The sequence below is a fragment of the Oryzias latipes genome, chromosome 19, assembly GCF_002234675.1.
Source record: "Oryzias latipes chromosome 19, ASM223467v1".
In the NCBI taxonomy this organism is placed as follows: Eukaryota; Metazoa; Chordata; class Actinopteri; order Beloniformes; family Adrianichthyidae; genus Oryzias; species Oryzias latipes.
The window spans coordinates 3,028,126-3,049,499 of record NC_019877.2 but is presented as its reverse complement, the minus strand read 5'-3'; the positions used below and the strand labels follow the sequence as shown (position 1 = coordinate 3,049,499).

Here is a 21,374-nt window from a genome sequence, read left to right as displayed (position 1 = left end):
AGCGTCTCATAAAATGAAAGCAAAAAATGTTCAGTGTTGTGGGTGCTTATGAGTAATGCAATGCTTTTGTAAGTTATCTCAACGTAAGAAAAACTTCATCAACTAACCAGTAATCAAATCCAACACCTGCAGTTTGTTTTACTCTATAAAAAAGGTCACAACACACAAGTTTTCAATTCTCTAACTAGTTTAAAAGGATGAAAACACCCAAATAAGAGATGGATGTCAGTTACAAGAAACAATATCTTACATTAAGTGAGTTCATAATAAAGCAGCAGTGCAATACATGCACTCTGGAGTTTGTCAGCAGGGCTTCTGCTTTGAAAATTTGGCACAAAAACCCCCAAACTCTCATTTTTACCCACATGCTCCACAAGATTAATGACGTTCATCAGCGTTTCTCTTTGTACAAACTCAAAGATGTGGCTCAGCACTGCGTATGAAAACATGAGCCGACTGCTCCAAGCATGATAATAATTGACGGAAAGAAAGAAATGATCGCAGCTGAAAAGCTCTTATTTAAATCTTGTCAGTCCCAAAAAGTTTGTTAAAGACCCGCTCTGAAGAAAATGGTGTTTTTAACACGATGATGAAAGATATATATTGAGAAAATAAAGCTTAAAATTATATGTCTGTGTTCAAATCGTCAATCATGAACAGAGTGTTAGTTAGTGTAAACAAATAGGTGATAGGAAGCTGGGGGGGGTGATCTGCACCAACAGACCCACCCACAGCTCAGAGGTAAACCACTAATGAACCAGAAAACAACACAAACCTTTTTGATTTGGTTTAAAAACATCATAATCATTAATAAGAGTCCACTGGAAATATTTGAAAGTAGATTAGAAGTTGATCAGAGTGGGACTTTAAACATAGAGGAGGATATTACTCCCATCCATACCATGGTCCGGGTGAGTGCTCGATTCTGATTGGCTGCTGGATGTGCATTAAAAAGTGATAATCAACCGTGATAACGCATGCCTAAAAACATCGCTTGTATTTTCTGTATCACTGCGCTGGCTTCTTTAAAACAAACTTTAGCTTCATCATCTGCACACAAACGAGCGGTTAGAGGTGACCTTTCTCTGAACTGATGCTTTATTTAACCATCGTGACCATCAGCATAAATGTCACTTTCCTCAGCCGCTGCAGTCGAGGTCGGTGCCGGCTCGCTGCGTTGTCACGGTTACATGACACAGCGTAACAAATAGTTTACTTTTTGAGAAAAAAAAGCGATCCAAACCAAAAAACAAACAAAAAATGGGTTTGTAAGTGTTCCACAGGGAGCGTTGATTTCTGATAATGCACACTTCGGCCAATGTCCCTTAAATATAGTGGACCACAGAATCCATTTCTGATACGCTTCTGTTACACAGATGTCACCATAGGCTCTTATGGGGTTTAAAACCAACTGAGCTCGACTTTTTTTTTTTTTTTTTTTGACTATTTTAAAGTCCCCTACAAACAGTTTTTGATTTACTGTAAACACTTAGCTTACTAGCTCACAGTCCCTCACACCCCTAACTCGGGCAGCACGATATGAGGAAAACTTGCGATATGCGATAGAAGTGATCAATATCAACAGTTTAATAAAATAAGAGTCAACATAACTTAAATTATACTCCAAATGATCCTAGTCTACAAAGGAGGCAAGCATCTAACATCAAAGGGCTCATTCTGATTGGTCCACAACGTGAAGGGCTGCATCCGATTGGTCAAATACATAAATTGATTTATTAATTCTTTAAACACTTCAAGCTGCCAGAATATTGTTTTGGGAAACATTTAAGGGTACCATTTATTGCAATTTTCGCTGTCTTTTGCGATAGCTTGATACCGCAATAACGATAAATTAGCAATTTATTGTGCAACCTAAATTTACCGGTGCAACAAAAATGGCGAGTTATCTAGCTGTACGTAGAGTTTTTTTAATCAAGATTGGAGCTCAAACGAGGAAAACAAAGACGTACAAGGATCTATTTGTCTGCAGGTGGATGCATCGGTATGGAGTGGAGCAGGGAGCTTGTGGCCCACCAACTGCAGCATCTACGTTACTACTGCCACCTTTTTCAAGCAGCACTTTTTCGTCTGCGGCTGGTGACAAAAATGCTACAAGAACAAGTTAAAAACACTATTTCTATTGGACAGGGTGTTTAAATGTACTTTTGTTAATAAAACACACCTAAATCCTACATTAAAACCTCATGGAAAGCAGTTTTGTGCCTGAAAAAGAGAATGTAAATGAATGAATTTGATGCATCATTTCCTCTTTTTTTTTGTTACTTATTTTACATTTTCAGACGGGAAACATGAAAATAACGTTTAAGTCAAAAATCTCCTGTGACAGTCTGGTAGCATCCACTGCAGCAGTCACATGCTCCGCGGCACCAAACTCTGTTTACAATTGTGCAACCACGGACATGGTTCCAGGAATCATGAAGAAGAGCTCCCCGGACATGTCTCACCTTCACAACCTTCCTCACAATGCCAGGTTGAGTCATGGCTACCTTAAAGTATCTGATTACACCAGGGTGTCATCATAACAACCGCATAAAGGTTGGCGGTTGTAGGAGCATGTTTGCACCCCGGATCATCTGTTAGGTGATTTGATGAAGCTAAAGGAGATGGTGTCTGGAAGTGGGAAAAGGCAAACAACAACACCGCTGGAGGAGCCCATTAATCCACATGGAGGAGTCTCTGTTGGGAGTCTTTTTAAACCCGAGTGGGTTCATAAGCTCAGAACTTGTTGTCTTAACGCATCACAATAGATTAGAAAGAAAAAAAAAAGTCAAAGTCTGTCCTCTCAATGAATAAAAATTAAGAAATATGTGACTTTATATCCCCCCACATACATAAAAGCTGGGATAAATTAACTTTTTAATATGCATCACTGAAAAACATGGCTGTGAATTCCTAAAAAAGGGCTCAAACTGGGACATCACACACACAGATGTGATCGAGTTAGACTTGCCTGCCAACGGTTTGATTGGCGAGCTGCTTCATCCGATTGAACTGCTTCTTCATTTTTCGGTCCCTCGCCGGTCAAGTCTTCGGAAGCTGCGGTTTAAATCCCGGCTTGGGTTGTGAAGTTCGCAGGGCTCCTGAAGCCGTCGCTATGACAGAAAAAAAGAAAAGAAAAAACAAGCGAAAGCCGTTGAGGAGCCGAGAGCTAATTAAAAATAGTTTGTAGCTTTGCTAGCTCCCTTGCTAGCCCCCCCCTCCAATTGTAATTCTACATAAAAAGAAAAAAAGGAAAGTTTCACTTTTATTGACGTCATGACATTATAAATTGTTTTTTTTCTGGATTATGACGCTCGTTAAAGTCGTACAACAATTGAATGGAACTAACTTTCACCGTCTCCGGCGGCTTTTCATGGCGCTCCTCCTCCTCGGTTGCTGACTTTACCGTTAGCCGGCCAGCTAACGCGCCGCCGAGCCGAGCAGGATAATCCGTTGGCTGCTTCCTGTCGGAGCAGAGCGGGGAACCGAGTGCGCCGCGCGGGCAGCGGCGCTAGCAGCGACTCACCTCCGCCTCTTCCAGCGCACAGATCCGCAGGAAGTAGAGTCCGTCCGCGTCTGACGGCCGGCCAGCACCACCTTTCACTCAGCGCCGGCAGCACAAAATGACCAAATAAATACAATCATTTTCTCTTGAAGTTAGATCCCTTTTTGAATAAAATAATAATAAATAATAATAAAATCAAATAAATAATGGTGATTTGCTTTGTTTTCATGATTGTTATTTTTTTGTGCAGCTTTTTTTGTTGGGCTATTTTAATTATACATCATGAATATTTTTCTCTCTAAATAGTACTTTATTTTTTTTTCTTTTCTTGAAAATTTTAAACATAATTTTGTAAAGTTAAAACTGAATTTGATAATTTTATCAACCCCTGGAAAGTTATAAAATTTCAAAATAAAGTTACTAGAAAAATTAAGGAGATTCTGCCTCCATGTACTAAGAAAAATATTACAAAAAAATCCTTAAATGAATACATGAAAAATAAAAATAGAAAGGAGGTAAGTCAGGGTAAAGTTGCTGGATTACGTCATTATTTTCAAATCTTAATCCTTTTATGATATTGAACACTTGATGCTCAAGAGTATGTGCATCCTTTTATGTTTTAGATGTGCATTATTGTGAGTTTCAAAGATCAGTCAAACAGTCTGGGTTAAAAAAAAATCTTTAGATGTTGTAGAAAACATACTAACTGTCTCTGCTCTATTTTCCTAAAAATTTGACACAAGTTTCTATCAATTCAAGTGCGTCTTGTGTTCATTTTTGTGTTAAAGTTGAAAAATCTTTCTTTTTGTCTTAGCTTTTTTAAACTAACAGTTTTAATTTTCTTTTAACCTTTTCCTGGATGCTGTATTCCAGTTTGTTTTTTTAGCTCAACGTTTTAATATTCAATTATTTAAATATTGCAAGTTCTAAATGCCAATGTGGTAAACATGTTCATGCCCTGAATGACTGAACATATTATAGGTTCAGTCATTACAAAGACACACATGTGCTTTAATTTGATAAAAAAAAAAAACCATCACACTGTCAAAAGGCTTAACCAATTGACCTGACTAAAATAAAAAAAATGGCCACATTTGTTTTTCCTCTTCACGTAACACAAATTGTCGTATACGTTTACTTTTTCAGAAGGATGTTGTGTCCATTCCCAATGTACTTCCTTATTGGAATAATCTAGTTATTAGAGTGGAAAAAGATCAGGAATCTGCCAGCAAAATATTAATAACCAATAAAGTGAAAAAAAAATCTCCTTTAAATTAATCCATGGACTCTACCCATCCAGACTATACCTACAAAGATTTAAAAAAAAAACGGGATGTTACCTGCTCCTTTTATCAAGAACACCCTGAAGATGCTGTACATTTATACTGGTCATGGCCTTTTTCCATTAAATGTCATCATAACCCCTGGCATGTTCTTTGTTGCATTGCACTTTGTTGTATTGGATTAAGTGATGAATAAAGTTTTTGGGGGAGAAAAAAGTGTCAAGAGGCTTGGGCTTTTCAGATTAAAAGCCCCTGTATGTTAACCGTCTATCCAAGAAAAGAAAATAACTGAAAATGTAAAGATAATCACATGTTTGTGTGTGTGTGTGTTAAAAAATAATGTGTTTTTGCACTAAAAATTTTCTTCATCATTATAAATAGAGACGCTACGTAAAGAAAAAGTTTATCAAGCATTTCTTTTAAATTGAAAAATGTGTGCGGATGTGATCACGGTATACTTCCGGTAGAAGTTGTCAACACATTAGAAGCGGCGAGTACTTTGTTTTTAGCCTTCCCCCCGTTTTGTAGCTTTCTGTAATTGACCTAAAACCTATTTTAGTTTTTAACTGAGACTCCAGCTACCTTTTTTTCTTTAAATCACAGCGTTCCTGTTTCTTCTAACAATAACTGTGTTTGTTTTTTAAGCCCAGACTCGAGTGTCCTTCATGATTTAGCGGTTCTCCTGCTGCTAGCTTCATCAGGCAGGTGAAATTCAGAATCATTTAGGAATAAGATCGTCCATGGCAAGTCGACAACCTTTCACAGACACGGACACAGCAGATGAAGCAGTTAGGGCTACTTGTGACGATGCAACCGTCTGTAAAAGGTAAAAACTTTGGGACCACAGCCTACACGTTACAGCCAATGTAATGTTTTAATATTTGCCATGTTTGTGTGACGTCACAAAAGTTCCCCCCATGCCAAATGTTTATGTGTACATCTATATCCTTAGGCTGTTTGTAAAAATATTTAGGTCCGAGAATAAATAAGTTTGAACCTAAAATAAAATTGATGGCTAATATTTCATATATGATATATTTTTTGCCTTGTTTCAGGTTTGCTACCAGTAAAGGCTATTGGAAGGATCCATATATTCAGTATTTTGTAAGATCTGTAGGAGAAAGAAAGGCACCGGAAATCAACAGAGGTAAACAGTCTTACTAATTCTAGTTTTTCTATGTAAATCTTTGAACTTAGGATAGAATTGTCATGAATTCTGACTGTATGTTCTAGTTTTTACCACTTTTCTATTTAATGAGGGGCTTGTTTGGCCTTTGGAAAATAATGCACAGGATATAAACTGTTGTCAAATGTGCACAGAACGCATAAAATTTGTGTCTCAAGCGACCTGTAAGCCTTTTTGTTAGTGAGTCCAAATTGATGCTAAAGAACATAAAAGGGGATATTATTTATTTGAAAGCTGAAAGTTGTTGTTTTTTTCTCCAACATTCTTTTTATTGTTTAAAAAAAAAACATGCCAGTCAGGCCTAATCAGAGGTAAAAGTTGCACATTTTTTGTGTGTGTCTGATTTGACAGGCTATTATGCTCGAGTTCAAGGGGTCAACTTTCTCCTTGACGCATTTCTGAAGAAAACTCAGTGCAACTGTCAAATAATCAACCTGGGGGCTGGACTGGACACCACGTTTTGGAGGTTAAAGGTTTGCAAGCCTTCCACTTGCTGCAATTATACTTAAAATAAAGTCTTAAAAACAACAACAAAGCATCATCAAAAGCGATATTATCTTTTAATCTTTTACAGGATAATAACCTAATGCCTCGGAAGTTCTTTGAAGTTGACTTTCCTACTATTGTGTCGAGGAAAATACACTACATAAAGTAAGTTTTACTCAGCTTATTTGCACAGGTTATGTTTTAAAGGTAATGATCATTTATCATTTATGAAGAAAGATTTTACCCCCCCCCCCCCCCCAAAAAAAAAAAAATACTGTTTATTTATCAAGTAAACTTGAAGTTTAGTTGTGTTAAACTTTGTTTCTGCTCTAGTATTGTAATGTACAAATTCAACCTCTAGAGGGAGCCATATTTTCGATTCGAGGCTTAGAATTGAAGAGGGAACATTTGTTTACTGTTTTAGTGTGTATTTGTTTACTCTCCCCTTCTACTTAATTTGTCATAAATAATTATAAATCATTAAAAACAATAATACTTTTATTGGATGGGAAATAGATTTTATTGCGGATGTAGATTTTACTTGTGTTCCTAAATAATTTAGAAAATATTCTGATTTGGGAAATAAAGTTGTAAAAATTAACAAATAATTCTACATCTCTGCTTGATGCAAAATAATTTATAGCTTTATTGCTATTGTGATTTTTTTTTCTTTTACTGTGATTTTCAATTTTCTTCCATCAGGACAAAACCTCCACTGTCCAAACCCATTATTGAGACGCACTCGACGGACTCCCTTCTGCTGGGTACATAACTGAAGACACTGCTATGATCCTCTGCCAATTCACTTGACTGAAAGTCTTTTTTTTTCTGCTGGCGTTTCTTCAGATGCCCACAGCCTGGACTCAGATCGTTACTGCATCATCGGAGCAGACCTCCGGAATATCTCGGACATGGAAGAGAAGCTGAAGAAGTTCCAGCTGAACACAGAGTCAGTGGAAGGAGTAGCAGATTTTCCTGTTTCAGAAATGCAAAGAAGCCACCTCTGCTGCTTTCTGTCTGTCTGTCGGTTGTTGATTTGTTTTCTCAGCACAGCTTTTGAGGTCCAAGAACTGCCGCTTATCTTTGAGTTCTCTGACTGTAAGCGGGCTCAGATAAGACTCGCTGTAGTCCGGGTCTGGCTGACTGCAGTGCAGGTCGTCTGCCGCTGGGCGGCTCATTTGTGAGGATGTCACATCCAGGACGCCCGCTTTTGTAGTTCAAACCCTGAACCTGTTTGCTTTGGAAGCTCATCGAGTTTAGAATGTGGAGGAAGGTTGATGTTCAGGGACGACTCTCCGTACAAGCAGTGACGGCTCATCTGTGCGTCTCTTCTATTCACTCCCAGGTTGCCCACGTTGGTCCTGACAGAATGTGTCCTGGTCTACATGACCCCATCTCAGTCCTCTGGTTTGATCCGCTGGGTCGCAGAAACCTTTCATAGCGCCATGTTCATAAACTACGAGCAGGTGATCAAAAGATGGAGGCAGAAGCTTGTTTTTCTTCATTTGTGTGAATGAGTTAAAAGCAGAAAAAGATAAAAATGTGACCTCCACAGACGGCAGCAGACCCTAATCTGTTTTTTTTTTTTTTGGTTCTTCTAAGGCGAACATGTGTGATCGATTTGGGCAGGTGATGATCGAGAACCTGCAGCGCCGCCAGTGCATGCTGGCCGGCGTGGAGACCTGTCAGTCCCTGGACCTCCAGGTAACCAGAACCGTGAGGTGTTTCTTGACATTCTGGGTTGTTTTCGTGGGATGGTCCTCATGTTGAAGTGGTTACTGTGTGCAGAAGGAGCGTTTTCTGAGAAGTGGCTGGGAGCACGCCAGCGCTTTAGATATGATAACGGTCTACAGCATGCTGCCTCAGGAGGATGTGGGAAGGTGAGGAACCCTGAGAACCGACGTCCTGTTTTGTTGCTTTGTTTGCCCTCATAAACAATTAGCCATATTTTCTCTGCTAAATAAAAGGAGCTTAGACTGACTTAGAATGTCAAACTGCTTGTTTTTGAGGAGTTTTTCTCAGAAGCTCTGAAAGCACAATATGAAATTTTTAAATGCTTAAGCAAGGTATAATTTTTCCTTTTATAAAGTTGCAGAATCCTGACTAAATTAGTTTTAACGTATAAGTAGAGATTTCTAGAACAGCAAGACTTCAAAGTGGAGAACTTTGCTTTTATTATATTTCATTCCAATTGCTTTTACTCAAAGTAATTTACGAGTTAGGATCATATAAAGTGTTTATCTTTCTCAGATAAGAACCACATTCTAAGAAAGCCTGAAATAAATCATGTCAGACTTAAAGAGGAAAAAAAACAAACAACCACCTTTCTGCCTTTAAACCTTTAAACTCAGGACTCCATTTAGCGTCACTACTGATACACAGCATAAAAAATGAATTTTACAAAGAAATATGAAGCAAAATTACGTTAAAAACTTCTTTCGTTGGGAAGTTTTCATATTTATGCTCATAAAAACGTCAAAATTCTTCTTATATTGCTTCTTTTTATTATTTCCAAATGTTTATTTTTATTAAAGTCTTGTCATTATATAAAATAGGTTCATTTATGCTGATTTTTTAAAAACTTATTATCAAAACACTAAATGATTTAATGTTTTTTTTCTTAGATTTAACTTGACATATTTAAATGAATTTCACAAAAATGCAGAGATTTATTTGTACTTTAAAAAAAAGAAGACTCAACAGTAGAGAAACGAAAGAGGTTTAAAAAAAAAGTTTATGATTAAAGGAGAGTTTAAGAGACTTTTTATTTAAAGATGGAAAAAAGATCCGCAGCAGCAGAGAAAGCAATGATGATTAAAAAAAAACAAACATTGAATGTTTTACTGCTGAACGGGAGATTTGTTGATTCCTTCCATTTCTGTGATTTACAAATGGGTTTGTGATTCTTGCAGAATCGAGCGGTTGGAGTTCCTGGATGAGGGGGAGCTGCTGCAGCAGCTTCTTCAGCACTACAGCATCAGCTGGGCCACCAAGGATAAGCTCCGTCTGGGTAACCTCCTGCGCTTTTTCCTGCAGTTACTTGATTTAATTTATGCTTAATTATCTTATGATTTACCTCTGAGTCACACTGGTTGAAACTGGTTATTGTGCTGCCTTTCTGACATGATTTGTGTCTCCTCAGGTCTGTCTCAGGTGTCGTTTTGAGGGAAAAGGTGGCCATGTTTCGTCAGCGTCCCGGGCTTCTATCTGCTCCATGAGCCGTGTTGGGTAGAAAACGTGACTCAGGCATGTTTTGGACTGAACTTTGTGTCTTACAGCGTGTGAAATGATTCCAGCGTGCTGTGCTAGTTTGGTCTCAGAGGAGTTCCCTCCATGAAAGAGGAACAAACGACCTTCAAAAGGCAGACGGTCCTTCTTAAAAATGCTCTGCCATTTTCAATCTGCCTATAGGTCGGACGCATCCATGCATGTGAGCATGTATTTGGTGTAAAAAAGGGACTATTTCTGTTTCCCTGTGACCTAAAATGGAGACCAAGCGGTCGGATCTGTGACATCAATAAACCATATTATTTGTGTGAATCTGTTTTTAGTTCCATGTGTGTCTAAAATGAACTCTGTGTGTGTGTCGGGCTTCAGAAATTTAAAGTCTTTAGATCTATTTTCAAAGTGTTCCAAGTGGTCTTTAAATGATAATTAGGCTGTTTTTACCATGTCTTTCAATAGAAAACGGTTGTTTTTTAGGACATAGTTTCTGTAGAGAGGCAGGAGTTCATTATCAATTCATCTCTGACTTGTGGGCGGGGCCCTCGCCACCCCAGCCGAACGTCAGCGGTGCAACAAAAATGGCGAGCAACATTGGAGCCAGATTCCAGGTCAGACGAGAAAATCGTGGATCTGTTTGTCTGCAGGTAGATTGATCAGCTTTTGGCCCACTTGGTGTGTTTTCTACGTCACACATTTGATGTTTTTTTTTTTCTATTCCTGATTTGGATAAAAAAATCTCCAGAAATGCAATTTCAAGCTTAATTTTCTTTATATTTAATTCCAATTAATTTCCCTGATATTGTGCTTTGCAGCTACAGAGACAGTTGATGGAAATGTCGCCACACAAGTGACATGTCCTGGAAAATATTTCCACCTGATGAATCTTTTTTATAGAATCAGTTGCAGAAAGAAAACAGCTATTTTTCAAATCTGGTTTTTTCTTCCTTTTTTACTTGTGGACCGAAAGGAAAGTGTGCTAAGAAAATTTGTGGGAAATGCGGACAGACAGAGCCCCGCCCGGAATGTCACTATATGGATGACAATATTAGCAATTAAGGAGTTTGATTCTAAATAATTACATATGTTTTTATGGACAGACAAAGACCATTGGGACTTGGGACATGTCTGTGTGGAGTTTGCATGTCCTCTGCATGCGTGCAGACACTCCGAGGTCTTTCCACACAGAAGTTACTCCTGTTTTTCCTTTACTTTATCTTTTATCTCTCCTTGCACACTCAGAGATAGATGCTGCCGTCACTAATTTATCACACCATTAATGAGACGAGAGGCAAAGTCCACCGTTTGCTGGAGTGGAAAACATTAACTGAGCTGTTCTTGGTATCTAAATGTGTGGAGTTTCTTCTGGATGTAGATCGGAAATCAACAACTAATAAAAAACCCATTTAGACACTAAGAGGTCTAACGAAAGAGTTGAGTAAAATCAAAGACATTTGAAGGCAAAAATGGAGATATTAATGGACAAATTCTGAGTTTACAGGCTGTTTTTCTGCTGAAATTCGCAGGTTGTGGAATAAGCTGCTCTCACCTCTACAGCTTTAAGATGAACACGTTTAAAGCCTGTTTATTCATTGTTTTACTTGCGGTTTTTGTAGTATTATCAATAGAATTTATAAATGATTTGCCTAATACTTTATGTCCTGGGCGGGTGTCGATTGATTCCAATCAAAAATTGGTGATGCATTTGAAAAACCTTATGGGATGGGGCTGGGAAGTGGGCGTGTCTTTTGGTTTAAAGGGTGTGTTGTGGAGTCTGTCAGTGCAGATAGACCTTTCAGAGTACGGCCTTCTTCACCGCTGACTTTTTCCACACAGCGGCCTACAATCTGTCCGTCATGAGAACGGCAGATTCTGCTGAATATGTTTTGCTGCTGTTTTATGTAAAAATGTTCATAAAAAAGACTTTGATGACGACCAAAAACAAAATCCAGAATTTGGAGACAACCATGAAAATGTTTAAAAAATATGAATGCAAATCTAGATTCACACTTTATTAATCTGTCAGAATGGACTTAAAATGACATATTTTACCACAGATTAAAAAAAAGAAAGTTTATTTTTATGTTATACCTTTTCTATGTCTGTTTTTTTTTAAATGTTTTTATTTTTTTTTATTTATTTATTTTTTTTTACAAATTATCTTTAAAATGACACAGAAATACCCCTGAGTCTAAAACTTTGGTCCCTAAAAAGTTTGTAAACTCTCCAGAATTATTTTTATTTTTATCATCAATCGGCTTTTTGGTTCTGGAAAACAGGTTTTTGGTATTTTGGAACAAAATATTGGACTTATAATGTATGTACATATTGTACATACTTTTGATTAGATGTGATTTATAATATTTTTATTTTATTTTCATCACTCCAAGACTCCTATAATTTCATTGTAATACCATGTTCAATGACAATAAAGGATTCTGATTCTGATAATACCCCTTGTTTTTTCAGTTTAAGCCCAATACATTTTGACTTTTGTCTCCCAGATCGGATTTTTTTAAAGAAATGTCTTATTCTGTATTTAAATGTTGAAAATTGTCTTTATGTTTGTGGAGACTTGGAAAAAACTTTAGCTGAATGCATTAATGCAATCCCATCAGAAGCTGTAGCTTTGAAACCTTTTGGAGATGACATGCAGTTGTCCCTTTGTTATTCCAGCCGGTGCACACGGCAATCATTTCATTTTTTTTAAATGAATAAATATCTTTTATTAATTGCAGCCAATTGAGAAAAGCCATGAAGCAAAGATAAAGCACAGAACATATTTTCATGTTTAGTTTTCTTTGATTTCTTTGATCAGGTGAATTAAATCTGATGGATTCAAAGACTTTCAGCCTAAACTTTGATTGTTTTATGGGATCATAATATATCACGCAGAAAGATAAAGAAATAGGAAAGAAAACACTAATCTTAAGGAAAAAAACCACTTGGAAATAGTTAAATTATCTGTAATTTTACCTTTTAAAAAAATATCAAAATTTAGAAACAACAAAAGGATTCAAAAGGGGAAAAATGAGCTAAAAATATTAACTGTTACTTCAAATTGAATGTTTTAAAGCCCATTAATAGGAATTTATTTAAGTTCTAAGCAAAAAGCTTGTATTTTTGGAGTTTTAATGAACCTAGTTGTAGTTTATTTTGATTACAGTTGGAAAAAAACCTAGTCTAATGAGTGGAAATGACTCCTTTTAGAACAAAATATGAACAAAACGAAAACAATAATTGTCCACCTTAATAAATCCTGGTAAAATCTAAAATGAGCACTTGTTTTTGAAGACAAATCTATGTTTTTGTTTTAAAAGAAATGACAGTCAACATTTTTAGAATTCAAAATTACATCCTTAACATTAAGTCAGGTTTTTCTATCGTCAAGACCTTGAAGAAAAAAGGATTTTGACTCATTTTAATAATAATTTCCTTAATTCCAGACCTTAATGAGACCAACTGTGCTGCGTCTGATAAAACGCTTGTAAAGACGTAGAGCAAAACGAAGTTAAAACAACTTAAAACGTGAAAAAATATCTTGAATCTTGGCAAATATCAAACAGTTTGCAGTGTAAATTGGAGTGGAAACACATAAAACATGCTGTAGATCCTCTATCCATACAGTCTGAACCATAAGGCTCATCCAAAATCAAATAAAACATGGATCCTAACAGTAAAAAAGGGGCTTGGATCTCTATTCGGTTCATTAAATGCACAAAAACAACAACATTCTTTTGGGCTGGTCAACAATAAACCCTTCAAAGGTGTCAAATAAAATACATAAAATGGAAGAACTTCCTGTAACGGAGTGTCACTGTGTGAAACGTGGTTGTAAAGTTAAGCAGCAAACATAGAAGCAATGCGTGTAAATTCTTTAAAAGAACATAAGACTATCAGCCTGTTATTGCATGTCCCTGACTGGATTCAGAAAGTCTGCAGAGAGCAGTGAGGCACTAAACCCTTGGACGTCCTGCAAAGCGTCCTGCCTTATCTGTTTGGGCTGCTCTGAGTCATTGCAGGCCGGCCTGTGCAGCCAGATAAAGCAGAGGTGGTGATTATTGTGAATAAATAACACTTTAACCTGTGGAATGTCAGCCTGATCCTGTTTATTGTGGTCAACCATAACCACTAATGTCCTGCTTTGAACTTTATCGTCACTTTATTGTCATTTTGGACAGAGTCGTTTATGGAGTCACCTTTTTAAGAGCGTTATAACTGACTTGGCAAAGCTGAAGACGTGTCAGATCCCTCATGATTGAATCATGGGTGGAGATTCTTGATTATCCTGCAGATCTTTGCTTTATGAGCCCCAACAAAAGCAGGTGTTATATATAACCGTTGCAGGTTCCCTGACTCAGTTGGAGGATTGGAGCTGGGAGAAGCTTCCTGCGAGCAAAGACTCGGTCATGGAGAAAATGGACCTGGAGGACGTGGATTCGGCTCTCATGGAGAAGGGAAAGAAACCCGCCGCTGCTAAGCCTCCCAGTAAATTTGAGAGGTTGTACCAGCCCTGCCTGGCTGAGATCGTGGGCACCATGTTTTTCGTCTTCATTGGTTGTGTGTCGGTCATCGAGAACGTGCCAGCAGCTGGACGGCTGCAGCCGGCTCTGGTTCACGGGCTGGCGGTGGCGGTGATGGTGGCGGTCATGGACAACATCAGGTAAACTGTTTGACCCACTTCAATAAAAATGGTGCCGTCAACATGTTCTTGAAGCATTTTTCCAATGACGGAGGAAATATATAAAGAAAATTAAGATTTAAAATGCATTTCTGAGTATTTTTTCTATTTCAATCAGGATGAATCAGGAGCAGATGAGAAAATCCAACTAAAATGGGCGGGCAGAAGTCTCCCCGCTTCGCTTCATTCCGATGCATCCACTTGCAGACAGATAGATCCATGAACATCTTTGTTTTCCTCGGTCGTGGCTGAAAACAGCTGGATAACTTCGATATTGTTCACCATTTCTGTTGCACTGCTAATGTGAAAAATGGTGAGAAATGGTCATACGCATACGTTCGTGGAAAAAGTGAGAAAAGTTGTGGTCTTTACGTGAAAATTCCACAGATGGATCACGGATGAGTGTGCACATTTTATGCAATTATTGCGTATAAACTACGGAAAATACGGTAAACAACATAATTCTCAATTATAAATGTTGAACGGCTCTAAACAGAATTCATGTAAACTAAAGACCCGTCGGCTGGAACCTTCAACGGACATCTGCGCACATCCACGAATGAAGAACGCAAGAAACACTTATAAAATACGTAGATCAGGCATGTATTACCGAAGACCCAAATTTCCTACGTGGAAACTGCGCAAAATGTACGTTGTGGGTGCGTGACTCGACCTGAAGTAAGTACATGTGAGTAAATGACAAAGTAAATAACACTAAAAGGATAAATTAGATCAACTACAAGGTCTTCTGAATAAAAATGTCTTGTCTATAAACCCTCAACGGCGTGGATCTGTCGTGATGTCAAAGGGACGGCGTTCCAGAGACGAGGAGCAACTCCTCTGGCTTTATAGCAGGTTTTTTGGGGGGAATTTTTAAAAGCTTTTGGTTTGAAGATCACAGGGACCGGGCCGAAGAGTAGGAGGTTAAAAGGTCAGCAATGTCAGCAATATGAGAAGTACAATTTTAAAATCAACTCTACATTGAACTGGGAGCCGATGTAAAGAAGACAGACACTAAAGGAGTTCTATGTGCGGCTTAATTGGTTCCTGTTAAAAGCCGTTTGAACAAGTTGCAGACATTTTAGGGAGATTTTGTTAACACTTCTCTTATATCCATATATTTGATTATACCTTTGGCACAATAAAGAACAATTTCTGATGAAATAGGAGTTATTTTCCCAGATTTTTGTCTCGCCCAAAAGTAAGATCACTTGATTTCATTTCTGAGGCTCCGCCTTTCGCTCTTTGTGGGTGCCGCCCATTTCATGACGTCAACCTTGAGCTCAGCGTGTGTTAGCCTGGAGGCGGGGCAGGCAGCACAGACTCGTCCTGGAAGGGGCGGGTCCTCACTTTGTGATGTCACAATGTGAGGATCCCCTCGTTTTCGTGGATTGGGAGGGGCTGCTGCTCAGAGAGCAGGGTTTCAGAGGAATGCTCTGAAATGCCTGAACGGATCAAAAATACAGCTTTGGGGTATTTTAACAAATGATAATACCCTTAAAAGCTCAGAAAAGCGGATTTTACATTATTTAGACCCTTTAAAACAGATAAAAAGCGAATTAAAACAATCTAAACTAGAAGAAATAAAAGCATGCAAGCAAAAGGAATGATGGGAAATGAGCTTACTCCGTGCCAATTGTCCCAACCACAACTCAGAGGTGAATTTCTAATGAACTCCTGCCGCTCTGCAGAAACTATGTCCAAGAAAACGACACAGATTTTTAGATTTGGGCTAAAAACGGCGTCATCATGAACAAAAGAGCACTGGGAACGCTTTCACAATAGATCAGATGGGACTTTTGAGTGGAATTGGTCACATGATTTTGCTACTTGTTTCCTATCTCTGAAGTGGCTCACATTTCAACCCCCCCTTCACCATCGCCATATACCTGTGTGGAGGCATGCGACTGACAATGGTGGCGCCCTACCTCATCAGTCAGCTGATTGGAGGGGTGCTTGGAGCTGGAATGGCCAAGGTCAGCTGAAGAATGAAGGCAATGCCGTCAGAACATTCAAAGATGTTTATTCCTCATTCGCCCCTTTTTGTCCTCGCAGCTGATGACCCCCCCGGACCGCTACATCAACGCCTCGGGAGCAGCTTTTGACATCCTCAAGTCCGAGGCGCAGCTGTCCAGAGCCATCTTTGGGGAGGTGGCCATGACGTGTCTGGTGACCATGGTGGTGCTGATGGTGGCGGTCAATGGCAAGACAAAAACCCCCCTCGCCCCGTTCCTGGTGGGCTGCACGGTCACCATCAACATTTTGGCGGGGTGAGGACAAAACGCCACAAGGGTAAACTTTGAAAGACGCACTCGGAGGAAAATGGTGTTTTTTCTGATGATGGAGAGCAAATATTTAAAAAAAATCATCTTAAAATTGCATTTCTGAAAATTTCTTTATTTAAACTGTTGTGAATCAGGAGCAGACGAAAAAATGCTGTTTAAAACATACGCTAGGTGGGCAACAAGCTCCCTGCTCCACTCCATTTTGATTCATTCTGCTTGTAGACAACTAGATCCAAGAACGTCTTGAATTTCCTCATCCGAACCGGCATCTGGCTCTAAACTGCCCAGCCGGATAGCGTGAATATTGCTCGCCATTTTTGATTTAGGCTAAAAACAGCATAAACATGAGCTTTGAAAATAGAGCAAAAGATGAAAAACACCATTTTTCTGCCTTTATTGACTTTCATTGCAAACATTACTTCAGATGTAGAAATGAGTGATATTTGAGGATATTTCTGAAACATCCAGCGTGGGCTCCGCTCTCACACATGAAGAAAAGAAACCAAAAAAGCCTCCAAACTGGACTCCTTTCTCTACACACTTTGACATTTCTATACTACGTGACTTGCTAAAAGGATATCTTTGAACTATGCTCTATAAACTATAAACTATGTTTATCTGGTTTATGATGCCATTGAACCCTCAGCTGGTTGAGAAATGTGGCGAAAACAAAAATAAAAGCTGTTTATAGGACTCAAAATACTTGATTTATGGACGTTTTTCAAATGACAACGTTGTGCTAAAACTCAAAGTTTGTTTAAGTGACAAGTAAAGCAACAGGAGGGGAAGTTTAGCCCCTGATGGACACAAACACTGTTTTATTACTGTATTTACTGAGTTTTTAGTTCTAAAGCTGCTCCTGAACGGTTAATAAACAGAACTGTTATCCCAATAACTGATAAATAAAGTCAATCATACTCAAGACGGGGGTTGAAAAATGCAATCATTTCATTTATTGTTGTTATAAAATCATTTTTCTTATGGGTTTTGCCATGAAACGTCATTCGTATTGAATTTTTTAGTCCTAATTCATGAAATTGTGACTAAACTGCAGCCTCTTACAATTTGGATCATTTAAAAAAAGCAAAAGTCTTAAGACTGCTCAATAAGATTTCCCTTTTGTCACCCAAAAAGAGCAGCGCTTCTAAAACAAAACAAAAAATAGACAAGAAACGAAACCCGCTTTGTTTTTAAAATGCTAAATACTAAAATATACAATACAAGAAGTTTCTGTTGAAGCAAAAATTGTGAAAAAAAGGTCAAATCTGGTAAAGAAGACAAAAAAATATATATAAACGTTTGCTATATATTCAAAGATATTTGCCCATCAACATTAGTAACGTTGTGTAACAAGTCATTCGATAACCTACTCCAGTCTTTTTCATCTTGAATTAGCTTCAACCCGGAAGTTCCTGCTTAGTTCTCCTGTTCAATTCCCACTTGAGAAATGCCTATATGCAGTGATGACACAATGAGAGTGCAGTCTGGTTCAGGCTGAGAGCAACACAGCTGAACATTGTCCTTTCCCAGGAATTGAACCTTCAACCTTGCAGTCAGCGGTTTTCATCTTTAAACTCTCAGTCCGATCATCAAAGCGTTCCCAGTGGTGTTTTAATTATGATTATGTTGTTTTAAGCCAAAATCCTAAACCCTGTGTTGTTTTCTAGAATGCAGCGTACGTCATAAAAACGATTTTTTCATCTGCTCCTGATCCAGAATGATCTGAATAAAGAAACACCCAGAAATGCTGTTTTAAACTTAATTTACTTACATGTCCTCCATCATCAGCACATGTTAAAAACACCATCTTCATTGGACTTGGACATCTTATAATATATGGAATTATAATTTTAAACGTTAATTTTTAATAACTTCACAATTAAACCTCTTTGTTGATATGCAGAGGCGGAGCTTAACTGTGGGTTTGTCCTGCTAAGATTTGATTTATTTTCTAAAACTTTTTTTAATAATTTTTATGTGTTTTAATGCCAAAATTCATATTTCATTTAATGTTTTAGGTTTTTTTTTGTTAAGGTTTTAATGTTTTTTTTTTCACAGCTTATTTGTTTGTTTATTTGTTTTTATGCATCACAATAAAAAAAAGATAATTAAACGATCCGTTTTCTTCTGTTTTGGATGCTTCCCTTGCGGTGGCAGCGGGGACGTGTCCGGGACGTGTCTGAACCCCGCCCGGGCTTTTGGCCCCGCCGTGATGGCCAACTACTGGACCTACCACTGGGTGTACTGGGTGGGGCCCATCGGAGGAGGCCTCCTGGCAGCAGCTCTGCTCCGGTATGGCAGCCTTCATAAAAAATGACCTTGCAGAAAATCCCCCCCCCCCCCCCCCCCGTGATAAACCTAATCTCGCCTCTCTCTCTCTCCTCTTTCAGGCTCGTTCTGGGAGATAATAAATTACGCATCATAGTAAAATCTTAATTCCAGCCTTTATTGTGTGTTTATTATCACACAGGTGAGAATCAACTAGTAAACTGTTATCAGTGTCTATTGTGCCCTTTTTTTCTAAGCAGTGTAAAATAAAAAAAGACAAATGCGCTTTGATTTATTGTTTATTTTTGTGGGTTCTTGCTGTTGGTTCTCATGGTTTGGACCGGGCTTCCCGCTGCAGAATCTTTAGCGGTATTTCTCAGAAAGAGCCAAAGCCACGTTGGCCAGGAACTTATCACAAGCCACGTGGGCCTCCGGGGTGAAATCCTTGGGGAACATGTTGGCGATGACCACCTGGAGGCAGTGCGCCAGGAGCTGCGTGGGAGGGAAAAACGGGTTTAGTTCTGCCAGGGTCAACTCTCCAGGTGAACTCCAAAGCCTGCGTCCTATGTACCTTGAAGTTGGCCGGGTCAACCCGCAGCTTGAAGGCGTGCAGCTCGCTGAGCTCCAGCAGGCCGGCGGCCAGGTCGTCGATCTTGGACACGGCCAGACCGACCCCACCCATGATCTTCTTGCCGTGCTTCTTCACGGGCTCGGAACCAGCCTTCGTGTCTGGCCAGTGGGAGAAGTAGGTCTTGGTTTGGGGATACACAAGAAGCATCCTGTGGGGAGATAACCCAATAAAACAACGTTTTATATAAGAAAAGAATGTGTACTTGTAGCTTTTACGCATGCTCCAGTGCAACCGGTCAGCGGGCGGTACTTATAAGACAGTAGCTCGTGAGAAATGCCGAGGTTGTGAGTTTAAACCTCACCTGGAGCATGCAGATATATCTGTCTTAATATTAAATTTTACATTTTAAACATTCAATGATGAATTAAATGCAAAAACGCGCAGATTTATGAAGTCTAAGTTGGAAAAATCCAGGATGACCAGACTTGTGAAAAGTCAAAGTATGAAGTGTTTATCTTTGAGGATCAGTTTCCAGCTCCCCTCAGCTCCTCTCTTACCTGCTCAGAGCGTCAGCACCAATCGCATCAGCGGACTTGGAGATTTTGGCCCAAAGGGCCTTGACGGCAGCTTTGTCCTTCTCTGTCAAACTCATCCTCTCTGCTGCTCTCGAACCTGAATCAGATGGTGATGCGCTCTCTCTGGCCTTCTTCTTAAATTCATTTGCCCCCCAAAGTCACACCCATGCGAACCTGTGCCAAGGCGCGTCCATGACGCACGCGGAGCCGCACAGGCAGGCCTGATAGAAGCTTCAGTGGCGGGATGCCAGCTGGAGGGGCGCTATCAGCCCCCATCATGGGCGTCGGTTGGCCAGAAACACCATCGTTTACGTGAGCTGAGAGTCTCTGACTCCAGGGTCGCAGCAGGGGAGCCCAAGGGTCAACTGGGGTCAGCATAGGTCACGGCGGGAGTGACAGCCTTTAAGGTTCAAAACATAGAAGTAAAGAAAAAAATATTCAACACAATAGGACATTAATTTAACATAATTACGTCATGATACACACATTATTTCAAAATAATTTAAATTGCATGAAAAGTTGTTGGACATAAATCACAACAAACAAGTTTGTTTTGACGCTTTTTAAAATTTTATGTTATTTTCCTTCAAATTAGGAGCCAAAATACCAAATACTCCAGAAAATCAAATGAAAGACAATTAGAGGAGAGAGTGGCTCTAAAGAAAACAAATCCTAAATAAAGTACAATTTAAAATATTTATACATAATCACCAAAATCTATTACAATTATGGAAAATGTGAAATTCAAAATGGATTCAGATAAAAAAAAATCTGTTAAATAGTAGAAACACATGGCTAGAAATTATATAAATATAGTAAAATATCACTTAAATTAATTTGTTATCATTTTGTTTTAAAATCATACACGGACGAAAAATATTTTCCAGATTTATCAGTGGTTTCATTTTTTTTTAATTAGCCCGTTTTTGGCTGTCATCATTCATTTATTTCCTATCAAGGAGGAGTGGGCTGTGCAGGCGGTGTTTATCAATCAGCCTCTTTGGTTTTTCACCAAAAGGCCTGCAAAGTTGGCACGCGGCGCAGGGGCGGAGCGCGCGCTGCTGCAGATAACAGCAGTGTGGCTGAAGTGATAACAGTCTGGAAGGCTGTCAAACTGCTTCTGAAAAAAGGAAGAAATGAGTAAAACGAAGCATGTGGGAACAAACTCACAGAGTTTTTTAGAATAATAATTCTAATTTTAGAGCTCTAAATATATGACACAATTGTGAATTACACAATGTTCATTGCACAAAAACGGCGTTTTTCTTTTAGTAAACATTTTAACGCCAATTTGTAAAATTGTTATGATGCT

At 38.8% G+C, this 21,374-nt stretch overlaps 4 protein-coding genes across 8 annotated transcripts in view; 2 read left to right on the top strand and 2 right to left on the bottom strand.

Moving 5' to 3' along the window:
• The window catches only part of arhgap17 (Rho GTPase activating protein 17), a 30,683-nt gene extending 27,089 nt beyond the window's left edge, over positions 1-3,594 (bottom strand). For 3 of the 5 annotated variants that reach the window (XM_023949436.1, XM_023949435.1, XM_023949434.1), the window contains exons 1-2: positions 3,350-3,530; positions 2,972-3,113 (exon numbers count right to left, since the gene is read on the bottom strand). In XM_023949436.1, coding sequence (XP_023805204.1) covers positions 2,972-3,024 — 53 coding nt within the window. In that variant the 5' untranslated portion in view covers positions 3,025-3,113; positions 3,350-3,530. Of the gene's footprint in view, positions 1-2,971; positions 3,114-3,349 lie in introns of all 5 variants that reach the window. The other 2 variants (XM_023949432.1, XM_023949433.1) reach the window with 1 other exon arrangement.
• Positions 3,595-5,242: 1,648 nt separating this feature from the next.
• lcmt1 (leucine carboxyl methyltransferase 1) lies at positions 5,243-10,004 on the top strand. Its single transcript, XM_004080143.3, has 11 exons — positions 5,243-5,614; positions 5,844-5,935; positions 6,326-6,447; positions 6,549-6,625; positions 7,163-7,224; positions 7,307-7,409; positions 7,806-7,926; positions 8,063-8,164; positions 8,249-8,340; positions 9,373-9,470; positions 9,603-10,004. The coding sequence occupies exons 1-11, from the start codon at positions 5,529-5,531 to the stop codon at positions 9,623-9,625; spliced, it is 978 nt and encodes a 325-aa protein (XP_004080191.2). The 5' UTR covers positions 5,243-5,528; the 3' UTR covers positions 9,626-10,004.
• A 3,906-nt stretch (positions 10,005-13,910) lies between these two features.
• aqp8 (aquaporin 8) lies at positions 13,911-19,203 on the top strand. Its single transcript, XM_023949431.1, has 5 exons — positions 13,911-14,345; positions 16,213-16,339; positions 16,419-16,633; positions 18,806-18,940; positions 19,039-19,203. Exons 1-5 carry the CDS (start codon positions 14,092-14,094, stop codon positions 19,082-19,084), a joined length of 777 nt encoding a protein of 258 aa, XP_023805199.1. The 5' UTR covers positions 13,911-14,091; the 3' UTR covers positions 19,085-19,203.
• On the bottom strand, positions 19,203-20,151 carry gb (hemoglobin subunit alpha-1-like). The gene is given in 3 exon segments (NM_001278798.1): positions 19,203-19,408; positions 19,488-19,695; positions 20,045-20,151. Coding segments are annotated over 3 exon segments (432 nt in total). The 5' UTR covers positions 20,140-20,151; the 3' UTR covers positions 19,203-19,279.
• Positions 20,152-21,374: the final 1,223 nt, after the last annotated feature.

Bases quoted from the DNA above. Each gene is read 5' to 3' on its own strand.
- lcmt1 (XM_004080143.3), top strand. From the start codon at position 5,529: ATGGCAAGTCGACAACCTTTCACAGACACGGACACAGCAGATGAAGCA. The intron at 5,615-5,843 runs GTAAAAACTTTG...GCCTTGTTTCAG, and splicing joins GATGCAACCGTCTGTAAAAG to GTTTGCTACCAGTAAAGGCT. The intron at 5,936-6,325 runs GTAAACAGTCTT...CTGATTTGACAG, and splicing joins GGCACCGGAAATCAACAGAG to GCTATTATGCTCGAGTTCAA.
- aqp8 (XM_023949431.1), top strand. From the start codon at position 14,092: ATGGAGAAAATGGACCTGGAGGACGTGGATTCGGCTCTCATGGAGAAG. The intron at 16,634-18,805 runs GTGAGGACAAAA...TTGCGGTGGCAG, and splicing joins ACCATCAACATTTTGGCGGG to CGGGGACGTGTCCGGGACGT. The intron at 18,941-19,038 runs GTATGGCAGCCT...CTCCTCTTTCAG, and splicing joins CTGGCAGCAGCTCTGCTCCG to GCTCGTTCTGGGAGATAATA.